The following is a 26,671-nucleotide window of genomic DNA, read 5'->3' on the forward strand; positions in this document are numbered from 1 at the left end:
TAACGAAATGCTTCACTCTTCCAACTTGCGATCGTCCTTGCTTGGTCCGAACACCACCACAGACACCAACAAGGAGAACATTACACCTCTCATTGCTGCTAAAAAGATACATTCATCATCCACCACACAACCTCTCAAGAAGAAAATCGCACACCAACCATCAGAAGCTCCTCTCAAGTCAGCAAAACAAAAATTCGATGTTTCACAACAACAAAACAAAAGAACCTTCTCTGAAGCGCTCAAATCTACTTCTAATACTCAACGTAATCATGTACACAATACTATCAATCTCTCTACTCGATCCACAAATAGTCCTTCCAAGAAGCACATGAAATTTTCTGTATTTGATGATTCGATTCAGTCATTGACATCTTTCAAACAGACAAAGCCACAACAACAACAGCAACAACAATTTGAATCATCCAAACCCCAACAACCTTTCAGAGCACAGAGCACGTGTGTTGTTGATTCTGCTGTCCATATTGACTTGGTCGATGAAGAAACGATTATCGCTCCCTATGAACAACAGATTAAGAAATTACAAGAAGAAATTCAAATATTACAAAATGATCGATCGTATTATCAGTTACTCTATCGAACTCTGGCAACACAGAGTGAACAAGATTCGAATCATCCTTCACGACCTTTGAATCAGACGACCCAAGACAACCAACCTTCCGACTCGGAGTTATCATTAAGAAAACAAGTGTCATCCCTCACCAAAACAGCCTCTCTCCTCCGAAAGCGTATTTCCATGCTGACCATGGAGAAGCAAGCCTTGCAAGAAGAAATGCAACTTCATAGAGAAGGTGAAAAAGTGTTGAGAGAATTAGTACAACAAGAATCTGAAAAACAATTGACTCAACTTTCATTTGAGATTGAGTGTTTGCATCAAGAGAGAAAAGACATGATCAAGAAACATGAAATGGAAGTGAAACAATTGGAAGAAATTGGAAGAACAAATCAAAGAACAATATGAACAACAATTACTCGACTTGACCAAGAAATACTCGTCTTCATGCCTGGCCAGTACGAACGTCGAATAAATGTGTGTCAAGCAATTACATGCCTGGCCAGTACGAACGAATAAATGTGTCAAGAACAACAACCTTCAAAATAAAAACATGGAGTCATCAAAAAAAAATGTTTTTTAAGCGTACGATTGTTGCTGCTTCGAATCCGAACAACAACTCGCCTTCCAACAACAATAATACTACTAACAACACAACGACGCAACCTGCAAATGATCGTGGTGGACCTATTTATAATTTTGATCATACATGGAAACATTTGAAAGAAGGAATTAACAAGCTCGTAGAATTCCTCGATTCCAATCTAACCAAACCATTTAATTATACGGAGCATATCTCACTCTATAGGTATGTTTCGTGTTATTATGAAATAATTTTGAAATAATAATAATAATGATAATGTGTGTAATGATGATGATGACACGCCTTTCCATTACATGGACATTTACACAACACGGAATGAATGGTTCATTCACAAAATCATGTAACAAAATCATTTACTACACCATATATTCATCAATATATTCTCTGAATTCACTGATCTTGACCATATATGATCATTCATATATACACACATCATCTTTACATCAAAAATATACACACATCAAAAATATACACACATCAAATATACACACATCAAAAATATACACACTACACCTAAATCCATGGACTATCTATTCATTCAGTGATGTCTACAATTTATGTACTCAAAGAGTAGATACTGGTGATCCCTTTCTCCATGCAGCTGAATTACTCTATGACAAACATCGAAAATGTGTTTCCGAATATTTAAAACAAAAAGTCATTCCTTCTCTCAAAGAAAAACAAGGTCAAATACTACTCACAGAATCTATCAAGAGATGGAAAGATCATCAATTAATCATCAAATACTTGTTGAAAATATTTCACTATTTGGATCGATTCTACACCAAAAACAATGGAAAAGATTCCTTGCGTGAAGTCGCTCTCGATTTATATTTTGAAAAAGTTTATATGAAAATTAAAACAGATTTAGCACAAGCCATTTATGATAAAATTCAAAATGAAAGAGATGGTGAAATTATAGATCGATCCATTCTCAAAGATGGAATTGCAATCTTCATTGAAATGGCACAAGAAAATAGACCATTAACCTATGAAGAGGATTTTGAAAAGAAATTGTTACAAGAAACTGAATTATATTACAATAGACAAAGTTCAAAATGGATTGAAGAAATGAATTGTGTTGATTATATGAAGAAAGTAGAAGAGAGAATAGCAAGTGAAGAACGAAGATGTTTAACTTATTTGGCACCTCAAACTAAACCCAAATTGATGTCTGTTGTATATGATGAATTAATTAGAAAACATCAAATGACCATGATCAATATGGAAAATTGTGGAATGATTTCATTGTTGCAAACCATGGCAAAGGAAGATTTGAGTCGAATGTTTAAATTTTTTGAAACGATTCAAAATGTGAAACCAATGGCAGACAAGTTAGAGACTTACATTCGAGAAGAAGGCATCAAATTGTTAGAGTCTTTTGCAAGTAAGAGTGTTATTGATGTGAAGGGTTATGTTGAAGGGTAAGTTCATGTTTTATATATACATGTAGATATTCAACCAACATGAAATGATGGAATAACAATTTTTATCATCTATTCAGATTATTACAATTACATGATACATTTTTGAAATTGGTCAATGTTGAATTCAAAAAGAATGCTCTATTTTTGGAAGCCATGCATAATGCATTTGTCTATTTTGTGAATATGGATTTAGTATTATCGAATACTACTACTACAAATACTACAAATACTACAAATACTACAAATACTACCAACACTACAAATACTACAAGTGGTAGTAATAGTCAAATAAGTGCTCCACAACCCACTTCCAGTGATCCCTTCTCTTCTTCATCACTTCTAGTCTCTACCAATCGATCCTCAGGTGCTGAATTAATCTCTTCCTATTGTGATATTGTGATGAGAGAAATAGACAAGTATGATGAACTCAAAATTGATGAACTTTTTGAAAACATTGTTCGTCTCTTTGGTTATTTGAGAGATAAGGATTGTTTTGTAGAATTCTATCGAAGACAATTAAGTAAGAGATTAATTGTTTCATATCACAGCAAAACTAGTTCCTCACGAAGACTCTCTTCAGATTATGATTCTGAACGATTGTTGATATCAAAACTTAAAATCAAAATGGGAGCACAATTTACTTCCAAATTAGAAGGAATGATCAAAGATAAGACTCTCTCTGAAGAACTTGCTACAGCCTTCTCTGAATATTTAAAGAATAAGAGTCTAACATTACCATTAGATTTTACACCACAAATATTAACCACTGGATTTTGGCCAACACTCAAATCAGATCCAATGAATCTCTCGGAAGAATTTACAAAATGTGTGAATGTATTTAAAGATTTTTATGATTCAAGAACAGAGAGTCGATCATTGAAATGGATTCATTCTTTAGGTATGTATGATTTGGGGTGTGTTATTCTTGAAAGAGTTTGTATGAATTTTATTCAACTGTTTATATGAATTTTATTCAAAATGCTTGTATGGATTTTATTCAACTGTTTATATGAATTTTATTCAACTGTTTATATGAATTTTATTCAAAATACTTGTATGGATTTCATGATCTTGGTATATATTTTATGTAAAACAATGATTCTTGGTATATATATTTGATTGTAAAATAATTCTTGGGATAATCATGAATGAATGCATCATTTTCGTAACAACATTAGGTACCTGTCAAATATTAGCAAGATTTATGAATGGTGATCGAGATATCATGCTCAATCAATATCAAGCCATGATTTTACTGTTATTTAACAATTCCAGTGAATTGAATACTTTACAAATTCAAGAATCACTTCAATTACCACTCGCAGAGATCAAGAAGAATATCATGGCATTATGTGCTTCTAAAAACGCTAACATTTTACTCAAGACTGGAAATGCCAAGACTGTTTCCAATGAAGATGTTTTTAGTGTCAATGTTAATTTCACTTCCAATAATAGAAGAATCAAAGTACCAAATCTTGTCATCAAGATGGATGTCAAAGAGAGAGAAGATGTCGATCGAACCACTCAAGAAGATCGTAAACATGCCATTGAGGCTGCAATTGTTCGTATTATGAAATCAAGAAAACAATTGGATCATCAAAATTTGGTATTAGAAACAATCAAACAACTCTCTTCACATTTTTCACCTGATCCCAAAATTATCAAGAAGAGAATTGAAGATTTAATTTCAAGAGATTATTTAGAAAGAGATTCTTCAAAAGCAAATGTCTATCGTTATTTGGCATAAAGTTGGTTGAATTCAAAGGTGAAAGAGCTTCTTCATTTGATGTGTCAAGCTGTTGAGTGTGTTTTTGTCGTGTCTGCTTGTTTAATATCAAATTGAATTGCAATTCCAGCAAAAATATACCCGTTCCAGAATATTACGGATTATGTGTTTTACAGTGTTACCAGCGTTGAGAGTACGCTTGAATCGAAATTGATTCCCATATCCGTTCAAAGGTACCTTTGAAACAGGCAGAAAATAGTACAAATTTCAACATTGCTTTTGAAAAAAAACTTCACAACAAAATGTCCGTAACCAAAGCCTTGATGAGCAGCAGCCTTGTTGCCGCTCTCTCCTTCGCGATGATGATGACGCTGCTTGCCTCACAGGTCGTAGAAGCCAATGAACAAGCCATGACTGCTTCACCAATTATTCTCAATTCTGGTGGGCAGACGGTTAGTGGCTCCGTTTCCTCTGGTACCTGGCAATATTATGTGATTTATGTAGATCCATTGAGCTCAATGACTGTTACTTTGAAATCATCCAATCAAATCTCTCTCTATATGAAGAGTAATTCTCAACCAACATCTTATAATTATGATTATGTTTTAATGTATTCGGGCGAACAAAAATCAATTCTCACTCTCAAGAATCAAACCTCTAACGTTCCATATTATTTCGGAGTTTATGGAAGAGGCTCTTTCTCAAATTCTTTTTCTTTTGATGTGAGTGTCACGACTGTGGAAGGCTTGGCTAATTGGATCATTGGTCTTATTGTGGCTGGTGTGATCATTGTGCTCGTGTGTTCAATTTTGAGTGTGTTGATTCCAGTACTTGTGTGTTGCGGTGTTTTGACTTGTTGTGGATTTGGTGCTGCAGCTGCTGCCAGTTCAAGTGGTGGTAGTAGTGGTGGCGCTACTCGTTATCATCACGTTCACAATAATGTGGTCTATACAGATACTCAACCTATTTTGCAACAACAACAACCTCCTCAATATTATCAACAACCACAACAATTTTAACAAATTTCATTGAATCCATGGATTGAACACGAAGAATTTCTGCTGAAATTTCAAATAAAATCCAAACTTGAAAGCACTAGTCTCCTTCCAAACATTTGTTTACAATCATTGTTGTGTAAAAACATTTATAAAGGAACTATTTGTTGTGGTATCGACGGTGATGGTCGTCGAGTCACAGAGTTTGTTACAAAAATTGAAAAGTGGTTTTGGAAATTTGCACGAGTAGATATATGCTCAAAGAGAAATATTGCGCGAGTTCAATCATTGGCATGAAGGTTTACATGATCAAACAATCCTTCTTCTTTTTATCACCTTTTGATCCCTTTCCGCCCTTTCTTGTACCATTACCACCACTACCATTACCTCCACTGGATGATTCCAATTCCTTTTTAGCTAACAAATTCTGATAATGTGCCTCAATGACACATTCAAATACTTCAGCAAGTCCTTGCATGGTCTTGGCTGAACACTCTCTATAAAAAGCTGCACCAATTTCCACTTTCATTTGTTCACCTTCCTTCTCCGTGTAGGGTGCTGTTGCTTTTTGTGAGAGTTTTTTTCGAAGTTCAGGATCATCTCTCAAATCAATTTTAGTTCCAACCAATACAATGGGTGTATCTGGACATGATTGTTTCAATTCTGGAATCCATTTCGATTTCACATTTTCTAATGAGCTTGGATTTACAACACTAAAACACACCAGAAATACATTTGTATCAGGATAGGAGAGTGGTCTTAATTGATCATATTCTAATTATTGAAAGATGTCATGGTGTAATTAGTGTGGTCATTACGTGATTTCGAGGTGTGTACACCATGGAGTGAGTGTCACATTCATGATGTGCATCGCCCAGCCGCACACGCACACACACATCCAGTCATTCCATCGTTTTTTATGTGTTCGTTCCATCAATGATGAATCACAATTTACAAAATATGATACACCACCAATGATTTGAGTGTTCATTTTGAACAATAACATACCTTCTTGACCCGCTGTATCCCACAGAGCGAGTGATACTGTGTGGCCTTTAAATTCCACATTGCTACTATAATTGTCACAAATGGTTGGAATGTATTCTATGAGTGTCATGAAGAGATGGATTTCATGAATCATGATCATTTCAATTTACATATGTAATTTGAAAATGTATATATATTTATAAAAACACTCACCATCTGGAAATTCATTGTTACTGTATGATAACAATAGACCTATTGTTTTAGTAGTAGTATCAACGTTGAAGAGGAATGACAAGGATGTTGTTGTCATTTAAAAAAGTAGAGTAGTATCAGTAGTAGCAGTCCAGAAGTGGTTAAAAGCAAGTGAAATGGAGAAGTGAGACATTCATTCGTTCAGTATCATTACAATTTAAATTTCCAATTCATTGTCCAAATCAATGATTGTTTCACAAGGTTGTTGATTTGATTTGGAAAGAGAGTGTTACAACCATAAGTATATTATGATTATTGGTTGAATCATTCGCACATACACATACACACATCATTACGTAATGATGATGATAATATGGTTGGCAGTCACATCACACAAGAATGACCAATTATTATGATCAGAATCATTAATGATTTCAAAATTAATTTCGTTACAACAACAACACTCATCTTCCTAATGGAAAGTACTTACATGTTTTACCGACAGCACCATCACCAACGACTACACATTTGATTTGATCATAGTTGCCTTCTTCTTGTGAATCATCGTCTGTCATTTTTATAATGGTAGAGGAGGAGTGTTGTAATGATGATGAGAATGGTATTGATAATATTATTTGATAATAATATTGGAAATGATGATTTGAATCTGTATGTACACACAAGGTATGATGATGGCAGCACCAGAACGATGAGAGAGAATTTGGCCAATATTTTTTTTACAGCTACAGTTGACAGGTGATGTGATAGGTGTTTTCCATGTTCTGTTGAGCAGTTAGATCCATGACTCTGATGGTGCAAACACATTCGGTTCTTGTTGTTGTGAAGAGGTTTTTATTGAAAAGATTGATTTAGAAATCATCACATTCATCCCAATACACGGACATGTCATGAAAAATTTTGCTGCACACAGCGTTGTGGTTGTTATTGTTGTTCGACAATGAGAAACAAAAAACTCGTTGTCGCTGATGATGTCACTGTGTGATTGTTCTTCTTTGCAGCAGCAGCACAACACGAATTCAAAAAAATGGCTCCTTCTCAACACAAAACTCTTCTTCCACTCTATCAACAATTAAGACAAGCCATTGATGAAGAAGATGAAGATGTTATTCATTCCACTCTCGAAAAGTGTATGTAAATTTGAGATGAAATTTCTTGTAAACATTCGGATGTACTTTTAAATATGAACAAAACAACCCATTCGAATGATAATCACTGACTGCATCATCACTACCATCACTACTATCACTCTTATAAAATCATTCTAGTACTCTCTTCCGATAAGAATTTATCCTCCAATGGTATCAATGAATTAAAACAATGTAAAACTATTAATCTCATTCAAAGAGGAGAATTTCAAAAAGCATTAGACTCGATTGGTAATAATTCTCTCAAAGCCTCTCTTCCAAAGATTTATTGTTTGTATCGTTTGAATCGAAGCGAAGAGGCTTTGAAAGAAATTTCAAAATTAGAACCATCGAATGATACGTTGTTGTTACATTTAAAGGCTCAAATTGTAAGTAGTATACGATGTGGAATGTCCAAATTGTAAGATTCATTTGTTTGATACAATCATTGATACTTCTCTCATCTTTCATTGATACAATCATTGATATATTTCTCTCATCTTTCATTGATACAATCATTGATACTTCTCTCATCTTTCATTGATACAACCATTGATATATTTCTCTCTTCGTGATACAACCATTGATATATTTCTCTCATCTTTCATTGATACAATCATTGATATATTTCTCTCATCGAATCTCAACACGTGTTTCATTCAACGACATTTACAGTACTATCGTATGGGAAGTTACAATGAATCTTCACAAATCTATGAATCCATTCTTTTCAAGGAATATCCCAATGCATCGAATAACTCTGTCACTATTGATAATGATGAATTACTCACCAACATGAGTGCCTCTTTCACCATGAATGGTAATTACCAAAAAGGTATATCCATTACCAAACAATCGGATCATAATACTCATGAATTAGCTTACAATGCAGCATGTGCATCCATTGGATTAAAAGATTATGAACAAGCTGCCAAGTATTTAGAATTTTCAAAGAAATTATGTAAAGAAGAGGATCAAAATGAATTAGCATCCATTATGGTTCAATTAGCATTTGTGAGATATTTGAATGGACAAGTCGAAGAATCTAAAAATATGTTTGAACAAGTGTTTAAAAACAATTCATCCAAAGATAGTGTGGCATGTGCTGTTGCAGCCAATAACTTGGTTGCTATTCAATCAAATCCATCTTTGAATCCATCTCTATCATCCAATGATGTGTTAGATGCTCAAAAGAAATTGAAATATGCCTATCAAGATAAATTACAAGGAAAATTAACAACTCAACAGATTAAGGGAGTTACTTTGAATAATGCACTCTTATTACTTCAAATGGGAAAGTATGAAGAATGTGAAAAGGTTGTACAATCAGAATTGATGACTCAAGATCAAGAATTACCTACATTGATTCTTTCCTATATTTACTTGAAACAAAAGAAATTGAAAGAATCTATTCAAATATTAGAAGAATATTTAAAAGACAAGAATCCATCCGATACTGTTCAATTAGCTCTTGCTCAATACTATTTACAACAAGGAACACCAGAGTACTACAAGGAATGTATTCGAGTATTGAATCAATCTAAATTTAGAAATCAGAAAGGAGTTGAAAGTTTATTAATTGCTCTCTATATGAAATTGGAAGATGTGGATTCTGCTATGGATCTCTTTCAGAAATCTCTTACCATACTAGTACCATCGTTGTCGTTGTCGTCGACCACAACAACCACCACGACAACTACGAGCAGTTCTACTAGTACCAACCAACACACCATTGAAATGGCTACTGAATTGGCACGTTTACAAGTGGCACACAAAAAGTACAAGGAAGCAGCCTCTACCTATGAAATGTTAACCAAAATTGATCCTTCGAATGTTCAACATTTGGCAGGTCTTATCGATGCCATGTCCTATTATGATATTGATGCTGCTGAGAAGTATGCCAAGAATTTACCGGTCAATGAAAAATCTCTATCATCCGTTGTACACACATCATCCATAGAAGAATTGGAAAAGACAAGTTCAGTGAGCATGTTCTCATCATTGAAATCCACCAATGATTCCTCTTCTTTAATCATTCATTCCATTTCATCATCCTCAAGTCAGATCACACAGAGACAATCCAATGCTCTTCAAAAATCAGATGAAAAGAAGAAACGAAAGAAGAGAAGAAACAAATTACCAATTAGAATTGCACAAGATACAAGAGAATTTAAATCAAGATGGGAATCCAAGAAGAAGCAAGTGGTCAAGACTGGAACTGGATTTGGTCATCAAGGCTCCTCAGACGTTGAAGCTCAGAAAGCAGTGTTGCACAAGAAGGGTCAAAAGACAATATTAACACCTGAACAAGCTGGATTGAAGAGTGCTAGTAGTAGTTCTAGTGGCACCAAGAAGAAGAAAAAGTAAATGTTAAAAAACTGTTGAAATGATCATTTAGTTGTTGTTGTGAGATGGATTATTATTATTGTTCAATTTGAGATCCCAACAAAGCTCATGTCGCCTCACCAAATCTTCAATAAAAAAAATGAGTCGATCCGTTTTGGAATTTCAACTTCGTCTCTTTGATGAATATGTTCAACAAGTGGAGATCTCAACAACAACACAGGAAGGAATGAACAATTCCACAAGTAATGTGGATGACACTGATCACATGATCGGAGGTGAAGCAAACACTCACGAGGAGAAACAAGAAAAGAAGAACACAAAGAAACAACTCCGAAAAAAAAGAGATGAAAAGAAACATGCCAAAGAATCACTTTCTGACAAGGTGAAAAAAGATTCAACAAAGAAATTAAATATTTATAAAGAAAATGTTAAAATTATGAAAAGAAAGAGAAAACAATTATTGGCAAACAAACAATCACAATTATTGGAATTACTTACAAAGAAGTGAATGAAGAGTCTCAATGGTGACCTCATAAATTTTTACATTGAAGAGTTTTGACCTCATAAATTTTTACATTGACTTTTGGAAGATTTCAATTTTGACCTCATAAATTTTACATTATTACAAATGGTATTATAGATCTTTATTTCAATCTTGATAAATCATCTCTACTAATGTGTAATATTCCACCTTTCCATTTACCAACTAATCCACCTTTACCATACTTGGATTTCATTTGAGCTTGACCTACTTCATTCGGTGCTCCATATTTGGCATTGAATTTTCTTGATTCATTTTGTTTACGTTGTTGTTCCATGAGACGTTTCTTTCGAATTTGTTTTTTATCTAAAATTCCATTTCTTATCATTTCTCTCGTTTCTTGTCTTTCTAATTCTTTTTCATGTTTCTTTTGATCTTTAAATTCTCTATAATTGATATATTGAGGTTTAGATGATTTAGTCTCGTCATGATCTTTTCCTACAAGTCTATATTCTTCTTGCATCATTCTTTGAATTTTTAATTTAGATTGATCATCTATGAGATGAGGTTGAATCAATGATGTTTTTAATGTCGCTGTTGTTGAAGATGACGATTCATCCTTCTTGTGATGTGTTTGATGATAAACAAATTTCTTCATTTCAAATGTTAATTGATCCATTTCTTTTTGAATTTCATTCTTTCTTGAAATGTATCTATTATTTTCAATATCAAATGCATCTCCTTGTCTTGTTTGTTTCAAATCTAAACTCTGTTCTTTTAATTCATTCATAAATTGTAAATGTTTTTGTTTTTTTAATTCTTTTTTTTGAGAAATGGTCCATGCAAGTGGAGATTCTTTTCCATCCAATGAAGAATGAGAATTTTGATTGAAATTCTGTATTTTTGATTCCAATGATTGAACATTGACCATATTGGTAAATTTCATTACTTTTAAAGGTGTTGACGGTATGGTAATTGGTAATTTCTTTTTAGAAGTGTTGTTGTCATGATTCATGTGTGATGATGATGTTGATGATGATGAAGAATGAATGGTGGTATTATAGAGTGATGAATGTGATGATTGTACACGAGTACTACTACTACTACTTGGAGTAGTATCGGAATGAACTGTTAATGACGACGATGAGGACGAAGATGAGGACGAAGATGATGATGATGGATTCATTCTTCGTAACTTGGCAATCTTTTGAGCCAATAGTGAATGATTCTTTGAAGAGAGTGAGGATGATGGTGGTGGCATGATAATTTTTATCAATGGAATTGTGGTGTGCTTCAACAATTTCTTTGAGAGTGCATTCACCCACACACACACACACGAACGCATAAAAAAATGTCTGGACAATCACATCACCACACAACCACAACAACCACAACAACCACAACTACCAACACCACCATGGACTCTCAAACAACTTCTCAAACAACACTAAAACCCGAAGAGGCTCAAAGTTTTGAAGAATTAATTTCATTTTGTGAACATGAAAAATCAGAAATTCAAATCACTGCACTCTCTCATCTACTCTCCATCTTTAAAAATCATTTACAATATATCAAGTATTTGAAATATCATTCTCGATTAATGGAAAAGTGTATGAAAATACTAGTGACATTGATTGAGAACAGTATGTTACCAACGAGTCGACCATCGAGAGAGATTCAAACATGTAAATTAGCTTTATCATGTCTCATTATTCTATCTCAAGATGAAAGTACTCTCTTATTGAATGAAATGGTCAAGAATAATATTATTGAAATTTTAACAAGACCATTGGATCATTTTAAATCCACCAATGATGTTCCATGTACATCATCCAATACAACACAAAATACAAGTACCATCATGGAATATGTGTTATTATTACTCAGTAATTTGACATCATGTTCAGAACAAGCAAGATTGAAATTTCTTCAAATGGATGGAAATTTGAAATCTATAAGACTTGATCAATTGAAAATTAATAAGAAGGATGATAGGAATGATGATGATGAGAAGGATGATAGGAATGATGATGAGAAGGATGATTCTGACTCTGATTCAACTTCTGACTCTGATTCAACCAGTAGTAGTAGTAGCAGTGATGAAGATGATAACACTCCTCGAGATGAAATTATTAGAAAATTATTGAATTATTTCATGAATCATAGACAACAAACACTCTCCAATCAATATTCGATATCTCTTCAATACTCTTATTTAATACCAACCATATTAGCTAATTTAGCTGTCAATGATCATGCCAAACATGCAATGACAACCATAGTATCATCATCATGTTCACATTTACATACTCTTTTATTTCATAATAGAAATATTAACTTATTCCAAAGTCATGTGGATATTCATGAAGATCAATGTATGAGAAGAAGAGCCATACTCTCTCTATTGAAGAATTGTTTATTTGATAAAAAGAATATTCGATCCATTCTATTGTATCAAACGACTCGTCAAGTTGAAAATTCTAATAAGAATTCTACTATTACTCGTGAGAATTCATCTACAAGTAATCATTCGATTCATGAGAATTCATCTACAAGTAATCATTCGATTCATGAGAATTCATCTACAAGTAATCATCATGAAAAGAATATCATGATGGATGAAAACTCTTCAACCATTCAAGTCATGGATTTAATTCTCTATCAATTAACACCCAATCTATTTCCTTCATATATTCAAAAAGTTGCTGCTGAATGTTTGATATTAATCACACAGACACCATTTGGATTAGAATATTTATCAAGTAAGAAGAAGGATTATTTACAAAAGATTAAGGAATTGAAAAAGGGTTCGAATCGTTTGGATACAACAACAACTAGTAGTAGTAGTAGTAGTAGTAGTGGTAGTAGTAGTAGTAGTGGTAATAGTAGTAGTAGTCATTATCAACTTTTAGATCAAGTCATTCAAAGTGTTGAAAATAGAAACATGATTCGACCAGGATCATTGGTGAGAGTGGATGAGAATGGTCAAATGGTGAACATGTCAGCCACTCTATCTGAAACAAACATGGAGAATAATTCAACAACAACACCTTCTTCTTCTTCCCTCTCCGAAGCAGCAGCTCATGAAAAAACCAATGAATTCTCCTCTCAAGAAACCTCATCAGAAACACAATTCAATGATTTAGATTAACAACAACAACAAATACAAAAAAACATCAGCAACAACAAACTTGATCAAGACAGCTGTGTGTACGACAGTAGCACACGATCCTGTGTTGTACGCACACATCTAATAAAGATCATTACATACTATTGGTGAGAACAAGAGACCTTTTTCGGTTTGCTTTTGCTTTGTAAAACTTGGTTTCACGGAATTGCAAAAAAAAAATATTCAACAACAAATGTCCAGACCAAAAGTCTTCTTTGATATTACCATTGGAAACAACCCAGCAGGTAGAGTTGTGATGGAATTGTTCAACGATGTAGTTCCAAAGACTGCTGAGAACTTTAGAGCCTTGTGCACTGGTGAGAAGGGATTCGGATACAAGGGATCTATCTTCCATAGAGGTATGTATGAAAGTTTTGAGTGTGTGTGTGTTGAATGATCATCATCCTTTCATCAATTGTAACCACCACAACAATTATCTTGTACCATTCTACAATGCCAAACCACTTTGCTTTGACTCGATGAAAATACATGAATTTTGTTAATATGGCTTAATTCTGAAAATAGTCATCAAGCAATTCATGATTCAAGGAGGTGACTTTACCAACTTCAATGGTACTGGTGGTAAGTCCATCTACGGAACCAAATTCGAAGATGAGAACTTTAAGATCAAGCACACTGAGCCTGGTTTGTTGTCTATGGCCAATGCTGGTAAGAACACCAACGGTTCTCAATTCTTCATTACCACTGTTCCATGCCCATGGTTGGATGGTAAGCACGTTGTCTTTGGAAAGGTTGTTGAAGGAATGGAAATTGTTACTCAAATTGAGAACTCAAAGACCAACCCAAATGATAAACCACTCCAAGAAGTTAAGGTTGCTGATTGTGGTCAATTGTAAATGATTTCGATGCAATAAATTGTTTGACATCGTTGTCTCCACATGATAATGTTATTCATCGACGATGTAGTATGAATGTTGCAAAATGCAAAACCCAAGTTAAAGCATTTCACTGCCATAGTCTTCATATTCTAATAAAATGTTTTGATAAAACTGAAACGGAGGATCGTTTTGATAAAACACATCTCTAAGCATTTGACAAAGTGGCGAACAGCACCACATAAAGGACTAACTACGTTCAGACCAACAACTATTCATTTTCTTTCAAAGAGTTAGTAATTCTCACACCATAGAGGTAACTTGTTTCTGATGATACTCCACATCTCTTGGCCATGTAGAAAATGAATCATGTGCACAAACCAAAATCTCAATACGGAAAGAGAAACGACGTATTTTAGGAGATATGCAAAAGAGCTAACAACTATCTTTAAGTGTAAAACAGGACTATACTACAGTGTTATTATAGTCAACTACATCTTGACATTAATCACATAAGATATCATCAAAATAATGAATTACTGTTATATCAAAATAAATCTTATATTCATTCCAATATAATACTTTCTACATTTTAACCCTTTTGACTGCAGTTACCAATGATATACACCACTGTCGAATATAATAACAACAGTTACATAACTTCGGATTACATGCATCTGGTAAGTGTTGGGCTGCTTCTAATAATAGACTCTATGCGGCACCAGTACTGATGTATCTCGCTGCTTTTGCGGAAGGAAGCCAAACGATTCATGCAACTTGTTTTCAGTTATTAATCGATGCAATAGGAGGTGGTACTTTTGAAAACAGTAAATACCTCTTCCCAACATGTGATAACCAAAAGTTAACGAGTGGAAGTGTAACATAGGCAGTGAACAACGAATTTATTCACAAACAGAACTTGCAAAAAACATCACAGTTTAACAGCTGTGTACAAAAACAAAACATGGTTAAAAAATTTAGTGAGTGTGGCTGTAAATGTTAGCGATACTGAACAAGATCGATCAAAAGAAAATGTATCTGGTGTTGGGTTGGTGTTGATGGTATTGATGGAGGTAGAGTAGTACAGATAATGATAGTTGAAGTGAATGGATAGAATTTTGATGATGTTTTGTGGAATATATCTGTGTTCTAGAGTTGCAGCTTAACCAAGACTATTTACGCAAGTACAGTAACCATTGATATATTTGATCCCAGCGGTACATTTACATAAGGAGGTTCAACAAGGCATTTCAATCCTGAAACATCAGCATAGCTTGCGACAAAACGCTCGTCATCAACATCCAGCTGCCCATAAGATCTAATTGCTTGAAGAAGGGCACCGTTGAATTTTGAAGAGAAGAAACGTGCAATGAAGAACCAACACTGTTGGATTCAAGATTGAAACTGGCAGCCACTGTGCCATTTATTTTGAACTTTCAAACATTGGATTGACTTGACTGAGCAATGATTTGTTGAGCTCTTGGGGATTGCAACACGTTTGCTCTGGGTGAGTGTAATTCAATTTCAATGACTTCATTCTTTTCATCTTTCAAGTTTCCATAATAGCTAAAGTTGGTGTCAAAACTTGCCTCATCCATCATGTCAAAATAACTATTTTCATAAGCATAATCTTTCATTTCAGCATCTTGTTGAATTCTCTTAGACAATCTCTTTTCATTCAATGATGATATTGGTTGCAAACCTGTCATGGTCAATCGTTGTTGTGGTCTTGATCGTTGCAAAGAAGATGATGCAAACGTCGAATTTGAATATCGACCATGAGACTTATCCTCATATGAAAGTGCATATAAATTTCTCCTCATCCAAATCAATTTCCTTACGAGTGGAGTGAGGAATAACAATGCACACACACCCAACACACCCACTCCATTCACCACATACAAAACAATACTTTGTGTTTGTTCAGAGAGAATCCAAGAATCTCCAAACTCATTACCAAGATCATTCATTCTCAATAAATAATATCCAAATAATACATTAAATGTTAACAATAAATGAATGATACCACTGGAAAGAGAATCACTCAATTCAGCATAGGGTCTCAACACCATACAATACAATCCCATTAAGAATAACAATCCACTGGCAATAGGTGCTTGAATCCATGTATGAGTATTTAAAAAAGAGGAAATGACACACAATACAATTCTCTCCATCATGTACAAGACGTGTTGATATCGAAACATGTGTTGAAACCAAGCAAGGATTCTAGAAAGGATCATGGAATGACGAGGAATCATTCGAGAAAGTATCATGGAATGACGAGGAATACCTCGATGAAGATTTAAAGATTCCATCCAAACACTCATACCCCATGTGCCTTCTTGTCGAATGGTTTTCACATATTTTCTCTCTAATAAACGTTCATCTTTGTGAATGGATTTCAATAAGAGTTTACGTTCTTCTTTTGAAATGGAATCTTGAATGGTTGTACATAATGTACCATTGGTCGTAGTAGTAGCATTGGTAGTGTTTTGAATGGTCGTATGAATAGTAGTAACATTGGTATTCGCAACAACATGTTGAGAGGATGGTTCATTGGTACTAGTGTTTTGAATGGGTGTTGCATGTTCATCAGTGTGGCGATGATGTAATGCTCCTGAATTGGTATTACCATGTTGAGCACAATGACCACTACTATGACTATTATTGCTTGAATTCTTCTTCTTCTTTTCCAATCGATCCTTCTTGATCCAATTGGTATATTGAATCTTTTTTGAATGCAATAACCTTTCATCTTGTTTCAAAGATTGGATCCACTTGTTTGAATTTCTATGAATTAAAATCATGAAGAAGAGTGGAAGGAATAGACAATATAAAATACCAAATCCAATCGATACCCAATACATGATTGGATATAAGAGTGGATTATAGAATGAGAGTGGACATGTTTCATCTTTGTAGATTCGAAGTGTGTTGTTCATTACTGTTCCATTATTCATTACTGTAGTAGAATTCAAAGTAGTTGTTGTAGAATTATTCAAAATACTACTACTTTGAATTCTTGTATTCAAAATACTACTACTACTACTAATACTACTACTACTTGTGGTATTATACTCTCCAATATAATCAATCCATGTACTCTTATGTTTCATAGTTGCAATGGTAATGAAATCTTGTTGACATTCAAAAGTAGCTATAATATCTCTCAATGCAATGAAATAAAAGAATGTAAATAATAAAAAGAGTACACGTTGTCTTGATTTAAGTAAGTAAGAGTAAAAGAATGAATAGTTTTGGTATTTCAATCGAAATAGTATCATGTAAATCAAGAACATGATCCATAAAGAAATGATGAGAATGAGAATCACACCTAACACAATCCAAACATCAGTAACGTTGGGTGCTTTACCTTGTAGAATACTGCAGCAGGTTCATGCATTCATTCATCCATTCATTCATTCATCCCAAGTATACAACACACATTGAACAGAACACATTGAAAAGAACCAATCATTCAAAAAACATACCTCTGATAGGACTGTGGAAATACAGTCAATGCTAATAATGTTCCAATCACTACTAGAATAATGGTCATCAAAACACTTGAAAGTAATGTATATCCCAATTTCTTTACAAATAATAATTTCAATCGATCAAACGATGGATTCCATAACAATAATACTAAAAATAGTAATGGTAACATCATTTCAATAGAATATTTAAAATAATAATTATTCACATGAAAGGTATTCCACAACAAATCAATACTTCCAATACTTAATACAACCCATTTCACAACCATTGTAAAATATTGTGGCCATGGAATGGTAAAAGAGAAACATATTGCAAATAATTGTAATGAAAATAGGATCATTTCAATTCTATTTAAAAATCCTTCAAATACATCTCCCATTTGATTTCTAATATTTAATAATTGTCTGTAGTATTGAATAATAGAAATATTATCAAAATTATCTTGAATAAATTTAAAAGGTACAAGTGCATCATATGGATCATTTAAAAAGAGATGAGATCTCTTATCAGTCGTTAATAGACTAGTTGATCCATGTTGTGAAGGTACTATTGGAGCATCAATGGTTTGAGGTTCAATGATTGGAATGGGATGAGCGAAGGTAACAACAGAGGAGTTTTTGAGTCTTTTTGACGTATGGTCATGACTACCATTAGTGGACTCAATAATATTCATCCTTGGAGTGTTGGTTGTTCGTTTTTCATCATCCGAAATCATCCTTCCTGAAATCATACTTGTATTCTTGACTTGAGAGAGTAAGGCATTCGTTGCTGCTTCCTTCTTGATTTGTGCGAGAATACTCTTCTTGACCGTTGAATACGTCAATACAGGTCGAATCATGGAGAGTGAAGTATCCAATGAAGATGAATATTTTCGATCCATTAAATCTCTTAATTTAGAAATTTCAACACTGATATGAATCTTTTCATTGGAATGTACTGGACTTCCATCCACTTGTTCCAATGTTCTCACATGGCTCAATAATAAAAATCTATAATCTTGTATTGGAATTTGAATAGAAGAGAAATGAATAGATTTTGGTCCAATTAAATCAAATTGTGAAGTATTGGTGAGAGTGTTGGGTGAAGATAATGATGGCGACCGTGTACATGCCTTGTTAGAGGATGATGTTAACGGCGGTGGAGTGATAGCCTTATTGGAGGATGATTGGACCTTTGAATCTGTGAGGATGGCAGTCTCATCATGACGTGTTGTTATTGATGAGGTTTGGTTCACCATGACACTGGCACTCTGTCTATTCATATTTCCCACCTTTGTCGTATTCTTTGAATCATATAATGTTACGAGACAACTCAATGCTAACAAGACTGTCCAAAATTGTGCATTCGATTCAATTCCAATCTCAATTACAATATCTGAAAGTGAATTGGGTGATAATTGATAATTATTTTCCAAATATTGAATCGCTAATAATTGAGATTTTGAGAGAGGAAAAGGATTCATTACATCATCAACACTCACTAATAATCGAAGTGTTGAAAATACTCGAACATGATATTCGAATGGTTCCAAAAAGATGTCTTTACCACATCTCTGCAAGTATAACACTCTCAAAGAATGACATTCTCCAATGACATTCAATACACCATCTTGTTCACTCGTTGATAGATCATTATCTCTCAAATCCAAGTAATGCAATTTTCGTAACGTTTTGAATATTCTTCGATCCAATTGTTTAATAGAATTTCCTCTCAAATCTAAATGTATTAAATTTTGGTATTTTGAAAGGATGTCAAAGTTCAATAAAATCAATCCTTTGAAATTCAGTGTAATACTTGTTGTGGTATTTGCTTGCAATTCACTATATTTAGATTCATTGAGAATTAATTCTAATCGAATGGTCTCTAATTCATGAATTGTAACTTGTTTGGATATTGATTCACATCTCTCACTCACACTCACATAGAGACCATCTAACATAAATGACCATTTTGGATTTTTAGATGATTTCAATAATGAAATTAATTTTCTTCTTGAAGCAATATATTCGCTTGAACATTCAACAATGGATGGATTCACTAATAGAACTTGTTCCATGTCATTCAATGAAACATTTAGACCTGGAGAAATGGCTTGATTTTCTGTCGTGTGTGCAATGAGAGTACGATCCTTCTGCTTCATCTTGAAACATGGATTATAAATTAAATAGAGTTGATGAAGAGTGTTCATCTTTTCATCAATAAATTTAGAAATAGTCTCTAAATGTTCAATACAATTATGTTGAAGATCTAATTGTTCAATTGGAGTGTGATAGAGACCACTACCATTAAATGCATCATCATCCAAGAGATTATTTCGTAGAGATAGCTTCTTTAAATTCACAAAGTTCGTAAAATCGACATGTACTAGTTTGGAATTGGACAAGTCTAATGAAACAATGGTGTGAGACTGAACTTGGATTTGAGAAATATCAAATTCTTGAATGGATTGAATATATTTCATAAATAGGCTATGATGGAATCGAAAGAGTTTCTTATTATTGGAGATTTCAATGTGGTCATTGTTGTATGGCCAATAGTTCATAATTTCATCAATGGTAATTTCTTTTTCATCAATTTCCCAAAATGGACAGTAAATATTTGCTAATCGAGGTGTTCTAGAGATGATGGCTTGTCTGACTTGTTGTTCAGTCATTTTTGGATAATTAGCATCGTCATTCTCATCAGGTGGACTATAAACACCTAAACACTCTAAAAATACATTTTGATTCACAATGAAAATTAAATCTTCCAAATCTGTGAGTTTGTTATTTCTCACATCAAGTACTCGTAAATATCTCAATGATAAAATTCCACTGCATGATTTGGATAATCTCTCACAGAATTGATTTCCACGAAGTAATAACTTTTCAACACGAGGCAATTTGGAGAGAAAATCTCCCAACACGCTAATACCAGATTCATTCAAATTAATTTCAGTGATTGAGAGTGGATCTTTCTTATTGTATCCTTTTTCTTCAATGATTCGTTGTAATCTAGATTCAAAGGACATGTCTATAGGTGATAAGGAACGTGATACTTTTTCTTCCCAAATCATTTGTCTTTCTTGACTTGTAATTTTAGTATTGAATATTACTAATTTAGGATTGACTATTGTGATGGTTAGAAATGTATTGTATTAGAAAAATGTATTGTATTAGAAATGTGATGGTTAGAAATGTATTTGTATTAGAAATGGTTGTATTAGAAAATGATTAGTTGAATTTGTACTTGAACACATTACTTACCATCAAAATCAGTTAAATTCAATTCTTTCAATATCTTAATCTTGTAATTTTTAACCTTTTCAATTTCTGGATTTCCATGGATAGAGATCATTTCCAAATCAGTCATTCGGTTAATGATATTCACAATATCAGCGAGTTTGTTAGAAATGTTATTATATCCTAAATCTAAATATTTGATGGCACAACATTTTTGTAAACCAATGTCCAACACATTATTAATCATATTATGAGATAAATCTAATAGTGTCAAATTAACGAATGGAGATAAATCAGTACCAACATCCTTCAATCCACATTCTCTTAAATATAATTTTGTAATTCTTTGAGGATCATACAATTTTCCAGGTACAATATCTCTATAGGAAAGTTTCACCTTGTCTGTGAATGGATTTGTTACGACTTGCAAGATGATACTCAAATGATATCTATATTTGAGTTCTTCAATTTCTGACAAATCTCGTAACTCTTTAATCACTCGAGATCTCTCAACAACATCAATTCTAATATTATCTAATACAAGTAATTTGTCATTCTTATCTAACAGTATTTTGAGAATGGAAAATCTTCTCACAAATTCTGTACTTTCAGAGTGAGGATTTAAAATCATCATGGAAGATGAATTGTGTAAAGATGGATCCATCTTGTGAGGTGAGCGAGAGTGTTGATTCATTTTGAGTCTAGAAGGAGAATGAAATTCACTACCACCAGTGGTCACCACACTGATCGAACTGTTCATGGATTGATTCAAGGTACTGTCATTTCCACCGCTACTTGTATATAATACTTGTGTTAAATCTGTTGCCAATGAAACGTGAATGAGAGATGATAACTTTCCGAGTGCTTGAGTGACTTCATCTCTATTTAATTTTGGATTTCCTGAAACATCAATAAATCTCAAATTCTTCAATTTCTCCAACCCAATAATTTTCAATAAATTATTTCCATGTAAATCAATATATTCAAGAGACACAAAGTAATTCAAATCTGCCAATGTTAAATGGCAATCTGTTAAAACGAGTTTGGTAACTATGGACATGAATTGACCATTACATAACTTTCTCAATTGATGATGTCCATAATGATTAATGAGATTGTAATTCCATCTCAATCGTCTCAAATCATCATCAGTTACAGATGGAGAGTATTTCTTGATGGCCTTTAATCGATGATCAATCGTAATAATGGTATCATCTAATTCTAATAACCCAACATTTCTATTATTTCCTTTTAAGTTAATCGTTAGAAAAACAACCAAGTACCAAATTCGATCCGAGTCGTCTGAGGAGGAATTCTCTTCTCCATTCGTTGTTGAACTAGCAGAGGTCGATGGTGTTTTTGGAAATGGATTTTCACAAATCCATAAATATCTCAATGAAGGAATATAGGTCAGTACATTCAATTCCAATTCATTTGAAAGATGGTTATAATTTACATTGAATTCTTTCAACTTGTCCAACCTCTCTAATCCACATCCAACAAGTGTTTTCAATTGATTATTGGATACATCTAATTTACATAAATTAACCATACTCCCAACATGTATTTCAGAGAGTTTAGCATTGGAAAGAGACAATACAGTAATACTCTCAGGTTGCCATGATTCCAGTTGTAATGATTCGCACAAGTTGTTCATTCTTTCATCCCATCTTAGGAATGAAAATGTGCTCTTACTAGTCTCACTTCCATACAAATCGTTGCAAGTCTCTTTTTCTCCAAATAAAACAGTTTGTCCATTGAATGAAATGATTCTTGGACAATTTCCAATGAGAATTTGTCTATAATTTGGAATCTTTTCTAATGGATTGTCCATAACCACTAAATGTTCAAGAAATGGTGATTCTTTTAACATGGGTGTCATTTGATCACAGGATGCAATGAGATTAAATCGTACATCTAACACTCTGAGAAGAGGTAATTTAATACCCACAAGAGAATCGAGATACATGTTTCTCATCACTAGAACACTGCAATATTGAAAGGAAGAAATCTGAATCATGAAATATGGTTTGAGAAAATGATCATCATTACAAATAATACTTACTCGTTGATGAAATTTCTCTGTTTTCACTCGAATATTCTCCAATACAATCTTTTGAATATTCAATGGTACTGCATTGTATAAATCTTCAGGTCTATTCAGAGTCTCTATGGGCATGAATTGATCAAATCGTTTTAATGGTGGCAAATGAGGCACGTATTTAGATGGGACAAATAATTTGAATCTTGTCTTTTCATCGTTCATTCGAATTTGATTGTACTTGTGCAAATCCACATGCTTGGGATGAAGTCCTGATTGAGGCTCGGTTTTAAATCTTGGTGGATCAGGAATAAATTGATAAATATCCTTTGGAGTTACTGTTCGGGAGAGGACATTTGAAAAATCACATTGAATGTCATTGAATCGTAAAAAATCACATTGAAAGAATAGAATGTCATTAATATTTGTACATCACGTGTGATCATCTCATTCGTTGAAATACAATCACCAAGACAAACTTACAACTCAAAGTAAGTGTAACGGGAGGTGGAATTTGTTTCACCATCTCAAATATTTCCTTAAATTTAATATTGGCTGATACTTGCTTTAATTTCAACCGTTTGCACCTAAAGTAATCCACTCCATCTCGACTAGTGCCAGACTTGTACGAGGTCATACCATCATCGCTCACAGGTGATATATATTTTGCATTAAAGTTGGTCATACATTGTTCTTCCTCACGAAATGTAATACCATCATTTTGCAGATGTGTTTCATCTAAACCATTCTGAACCGAATTGTATTGAACAGTTGATGAAGGACTAGGTGGGAAGAGGGATGAGGTATTGCGTAAAGACATTGGAGAAACGTTGGAATCTGTCGTCGTTATATCATGATTCAAGTAATCATCACCGCTGCTGTCGGTACTAGAAGGCGGAGAGCTGATACTAAGATTGAGCAAGTTATTGTTATTGGAACGGTGAACCCTCTTCCTATCTTGAGGCTGATCACTACTGTGCGCATGAGCCGTTGGAGTGGTGGGAGGATGGCTCAGTGGTGAAGAGAGGCCATTATTGAGGAACATTTTTTAGAAGCCTTAACCCAGAGTAGCGCGTTTTGGACATCCATTCGATTTGGAATCTAATTGTATTGTTTGTTGGGTCAAGTACCATGTTCACCGACGATCGGTACTCAGAAAAGTATTTTGGATATCAATTTCGGCTGATGTATACACACCATACAGAACAGAACTAGCAACATTGATTTAGAAACACTTCTAACAATGTACATCAAAACACTTCGGAAAGTTGTTCGATATCCTGCTTCAAGATGTGTCATCACAGGGTTCATCACTGAGGTCGGTTCGAGCTGTGTTTGAAAATTTTTTTTTTAAAATCATCCCAAATCCAACATAAAATGTCATCAACCAATTCCACGACAACAACAACACCACCACAAGCCATGTCTCCTTCAAACACAACTGCCACAACAAGCACACCTTCGGAACAAGCAACTAACAACAATGATAACAACAACAACACCTCTCTATACACCAACACACTTCGAATGGTTCTTCCCTATTATTATAAAGCAAGTCAACACATTCGATATTATTTACCCTATCCCTCTGAATTTGGAGCCACTCGAATCACTTCCAACCTGTGGCTAGGAGATCTCTCCGATGCCATGAATGTTCCTCAGCTCAATAAGAATTCCATCACTCACATCGTTACATGTGTCAAGTCGTTGAAACCATTCTATCCCGAAGAAGGATTTACTTATTTAAATTTACATTTATTTGATCAAGACGATGAACATATTGGTGATACCATCTTTGAAGAATCCTTTGAATATATTGATCAAGCCATTCAAAAAGGTAACCATGTACTTGTGCATTGCATGAAAGGAAGATCAAGAAGTGCATCCATTGTCATTGCCTATTTGATGAGAAAGAATGGATGGACGTATCAAGAGACTTTGAAAATGGTTCAACAAAAGAGATCCATTGTCCAACCCAATGTAGGATTTGAGAGACAATTATTGGAATTGGAAAGGAAATTATTGTCTTCTTCATCCAATAACATCAACAAGACATCATCCTCTCAATAACTTGTTGCATTCCCAAAAAAACTCCTCACTCACTTGTTATATAACCTAAATATTGTATTTTTGAAATGAAATTTTACTACTTTCTGCAGTTGTCTTGCTGTGTTTCTGATTTTGATTCTATTCCATTTCACCAAAGTTTTCTTCTGCAGCAGCAGCACGTAATAACATTTGAAACAAAACGAACTCACACCAAAAATAACCTACACGCGTTAGCATGCCACAAAACCACTCGACCTCTTCGAGCCAATCACAACAACAGCTGCTCCCTCCTCCTCTCCATCCAACATTAACAGCAGCATTAACCAATCTTTCTCAACAACCCCAACCACGTATTTCATTCTCTCCCATGGGTAATTTATTCGGATCCGAAGAGGACGATGCACTCAATCGTGAACAATTGTTTTTAAATTCAGGACTTCTTTCGAATTTAGCCTATGTTCAACGATGTTTTGATCAACAATATTATTTATATCCAATTAATATTGAAGATGTTGTAAGTACTAGTATTTTCAACACCAATATTATTAAATCACATTATTTCAACGGCTCAATGACATTATTCTCATACGACTCTCCTTTTTCAAAATATATTTCCCTGTCACACACCAGTTCAAAAAGAATGCTCTTCATCATGCTTGTAAATGGGGTAATACTCATATTGTGAAATACTTGATATCAAAAGGAATATCTATTAATGCTAAAGATTCTAATGGAAATACTCCACTACATTTATCTTGTGAAGAAGGATATTTAGAAATTGTAAAATTATTAATCTCACATCCCTCAATTAAAATTTATTTGAAAAATAAGGATTTTCAAACACCAAGACGAAAGGCACAAGTTGCAGGACATGATTGTGTCTTGTCATTGATTGATAAATTTATGGGAAATGTAAATGTATGTATTCAAATCCTTGTATGGGCACTTTATGTGTGGATTTTATGTGTTTTATTTTCATGTGATTGATTTTCTCTAATGTACATTCAAATGTTTGAAATGCATTTCTCTCAATGATCATTCTCACATACACACACATATTGAAATAGTTAATGAAAGATAATTTAAAGAATCAAGTCATTGATCGTGATGCATACTATTCCAATTACAAACTCAGTGATATTGATGTCTTGATCACATCAAAGTATTGATATGAGTAGATGATGTCATATACAAGAATAAGAAATAAGATTACTAGTATTAACAATGTATACAAGAGTACAATGTGTACTAGCCACTAGTGGAATGATATTTATTGAATCATCTCCCTATTCAGAGGTGATACTTCCATCGTAGTGAAATGATATTGAATCATCTCCATGTGCTGACGTGTTCAACAGAATTGGAAGCTACACATTGTTT

General features: G+C 33.8%; 12 protein-coding genes across 12 annotated transcripts; 9 read left to right on the top strand and 3 right to left on the bottom strand.

Annotated features, from left to right (window-relative positions):
* Window positions 1-7: 7 nt before the first annotated feature.
* On the top strand, window positions 8-979 carry C9374_008631 (uncharacterized protein; the record flags this gene model as incomplete). Its single annotated transcript, XM_044698729.1, has 1 exon — window positions 8-979. The coding sequence occupies one exon, from the start codon at window positions 8-10 to the stop codon at window positions 977-979; it is 972 nt and encodes a 323-aa protein (XP_044545271.1).
* A 164-nt stretch (window positions 980-1,143) lies between these two features.
* Window positions 1,144-4,349, top strand: C9374_008632 (uncharacterized protein; the record flags this gene model as incomplete). The annotated part of the gene is made up of 4 exons (XM_044698730.1): window positions 1,144-1,379; window positions 1,718-2,599; window positions 2,680-3,500; window positions 3,781-4,349. 4 exons carry the CDS (start codon window positions 1,144-1,146, stop codon window positions 4,347-4,349), a joined length of 2,508 nt encoding a protein of 835 aa, XP_044545272.1.
* A 281-nt stretch (window positions 4,350-4,630) lies between these two features.
* C9374_008633 (uncharacterized protein) lies at window positions 4,631-5,347 on the top strand (the record flags this gene model as incomplete). The annotated part of the gene is made up of 1 exon (XM_044698731.1): window positions 4,631-5,347. One exon carries the CDS (start codon window positions 4,631-4,633, stop codon window positions 5,345-5,347), a length of 717 nt encoding a protein of 238 aa, XP_044545273.1.
* A 277-nt stretch (window positions 5,348-5,624) lies between these two features.
* On the bottom strand, window positions 5,625-7,077 carry C9374_008634 (uncharacterized protein; the record flags this gene model as incomplete). The annotated part of the gene is made up of 4 exons (XM_044698732.1): window positions 5,625-6,097; window positions 6,332-6,427; window positions 6,524-6,562; window positions 6,993-7,077. The coding sequence occupies 4 exons, from the start codon at window positions 7,075-7,077 to the stop codon at window positions 5,625-5,627; spliced, it is 693 nt and encodes a 230-aa protein (XP_044545274.1).
* A 470-nt stretch (window positions 7,078-7,547) lies between these two features.
* C9374_008635 (uncharacterized protein) lies at window positions 7,548-10,014 on the top strand (the record flags this gene model as incomplete). The annotated part of the gene is made up of 3 exons (XM_044698733.1): window positions 7,548-7,650; window positions 7,789-8,036; window positions 8,323-10,014. 3 exons carry the CDS (start codon window positions 7,548-7,550, stop codon window positions 10,012-10,014), a joined length of 2,043 nt encoding a protein of 680 aa, XP_044545275.1.
* Window positions 10,015-10,132: 118 nt separating this feature from the next.
* C9374_008636 (uncharacterized protein) lies at window positions 10,133-10,501 on the top strand (the record flags this gene model as incomplete). Its single annotated transcript, XM_044698734.1, has 1 exon — window positions 10,133-10,501. One exon carries the CDS (start codon window positions 10,133-10,135, stop codon window positions 10,499-10,501), a length of 369 nt encoding a protein of 122 aa, XP_044545276.1.
* Window positions 10,502-10,637: 136 nt separating this feature from the next.
* On the bottom strand, window positions 10,638-11,735 carry C9374_008637 (uncharacterized protein; the record flags this gene model as incomplete). Its single annotated transcript, XM_044698735.1, has 1 exon — window positions 10,638-11,735. One exon carries the CDS (start codon window positions 11,733-11,735, stop codon window positions 10,638-10,640), a length of 1,098 nt encoding a protein of 365 aa, XP_044545277.1.
* Window positions 11,736-11,825: 90 nt separating this feature from the next.
* C9374_008638 (uncharacterized protein) lies at window positions 11,826-13,625 on the top strand (the record flags this gene model as incomplete). Its single annotated transcript, XM_044698736.1, has 1 exon — window positions 11,826-13,625. The coding sequence occupies one exon, from the start codon at window positions 11,826-11,828 to the stop codon at window positions 13,623-13,625; it is 1,800 nt and encodes a 599-aa protein (XP_044545278.1).
* Window positions 13,626-13,836: 211 nt separating this feature from the next.
* On the top strand, window positions 13,837-14,500 carry C9374_008639 (uncharacterized protein; the record flags this gene model as incomplete). The annotated part of the gene is made up of 2 exons (XM_044698737.1): window positions 13,837-14,002; window positions 14,169-14,500. The coding sequence occupies 2 exons, from the start codon at window positions 13,837-13,839 to the stop codon at window positions 14,498-14,500; spliced, it is 498 nt and encodes a 165-aa protein (XP_044545279.1).
* A 1,415-nt stretch (window positions 14,501-15,915) lies between these two features.
* C9374_008640 (uncharacterized protein) lies at window positions 15,916-24,287 on the bottom strand (the record flags this gene model as incomplete). Its single annotated transcript, XM_044698739.1, has 5 exons — window positions 15,916-17,866; window positions 17,974-21,088; window positions 21,226-23,212; window positions 23,267-23,580; window positions 23,726-24,287. 5 exons carry the CDS (start codon window positions 24,285-24,287, stop codon window positions 15,916-15,918), a joined length of 7,929 nt encoding a protein of 2,642 aa, XP_044545280.1.
* Window positions 24,288-24,619: 332 nt separating this feature from the next.
* On the top strand, window positions 24,620-25,312 carry C9374_008641 (uncharacterized protein; the record flags this gene model as incomplete). Its single annotated transcript, XM_044698740.1, has 1 exon — window positions 24,620-25,312. The coding sequence occupies one exon, from the start codon at window positions 24,620-24,622 to the stop codon at window positions 25,310-25,312; it is 693 nt and encodes a 230-aa protein (XP_044545281.1).
* A 214-nt stretch (window positions 25,313-25,526) lies between these two features.
* C9374_008642 (uncharacterized protein) lies at window positions 25,527-26,460 on the top strand (the record flags this gene model as incomplete). Its single annotated transcript, XM_044698741.1, has 3 exons — window positions 25,527-25,805; window positions 25,922-26,209; window positions 26,359-26,460. The coding sequence occupies 3 exons, from the start codon at window positions 25,527-25,529 to the stop codon at window positions 26,458-26,460; spliced, it is 669 nt and encodes a 222-aa protein (XP_044545282.1).
* Window positions 26,461-26,671: the final 211 nt, after the last annotated feature.

Source organism: Naegleria lovaniensis (assembly GCF_003324165.1).
Source record: "Naegleria lovaniensis strain ATCC 30569 chromosome Unknown tig034, whole genome shotgun sequence".
NCBI lineage: Eukaryota > Heterolobosea > Eutetramitea > Acrasida > Naegleriidae > Naegleria > Naegleria lovaniensis.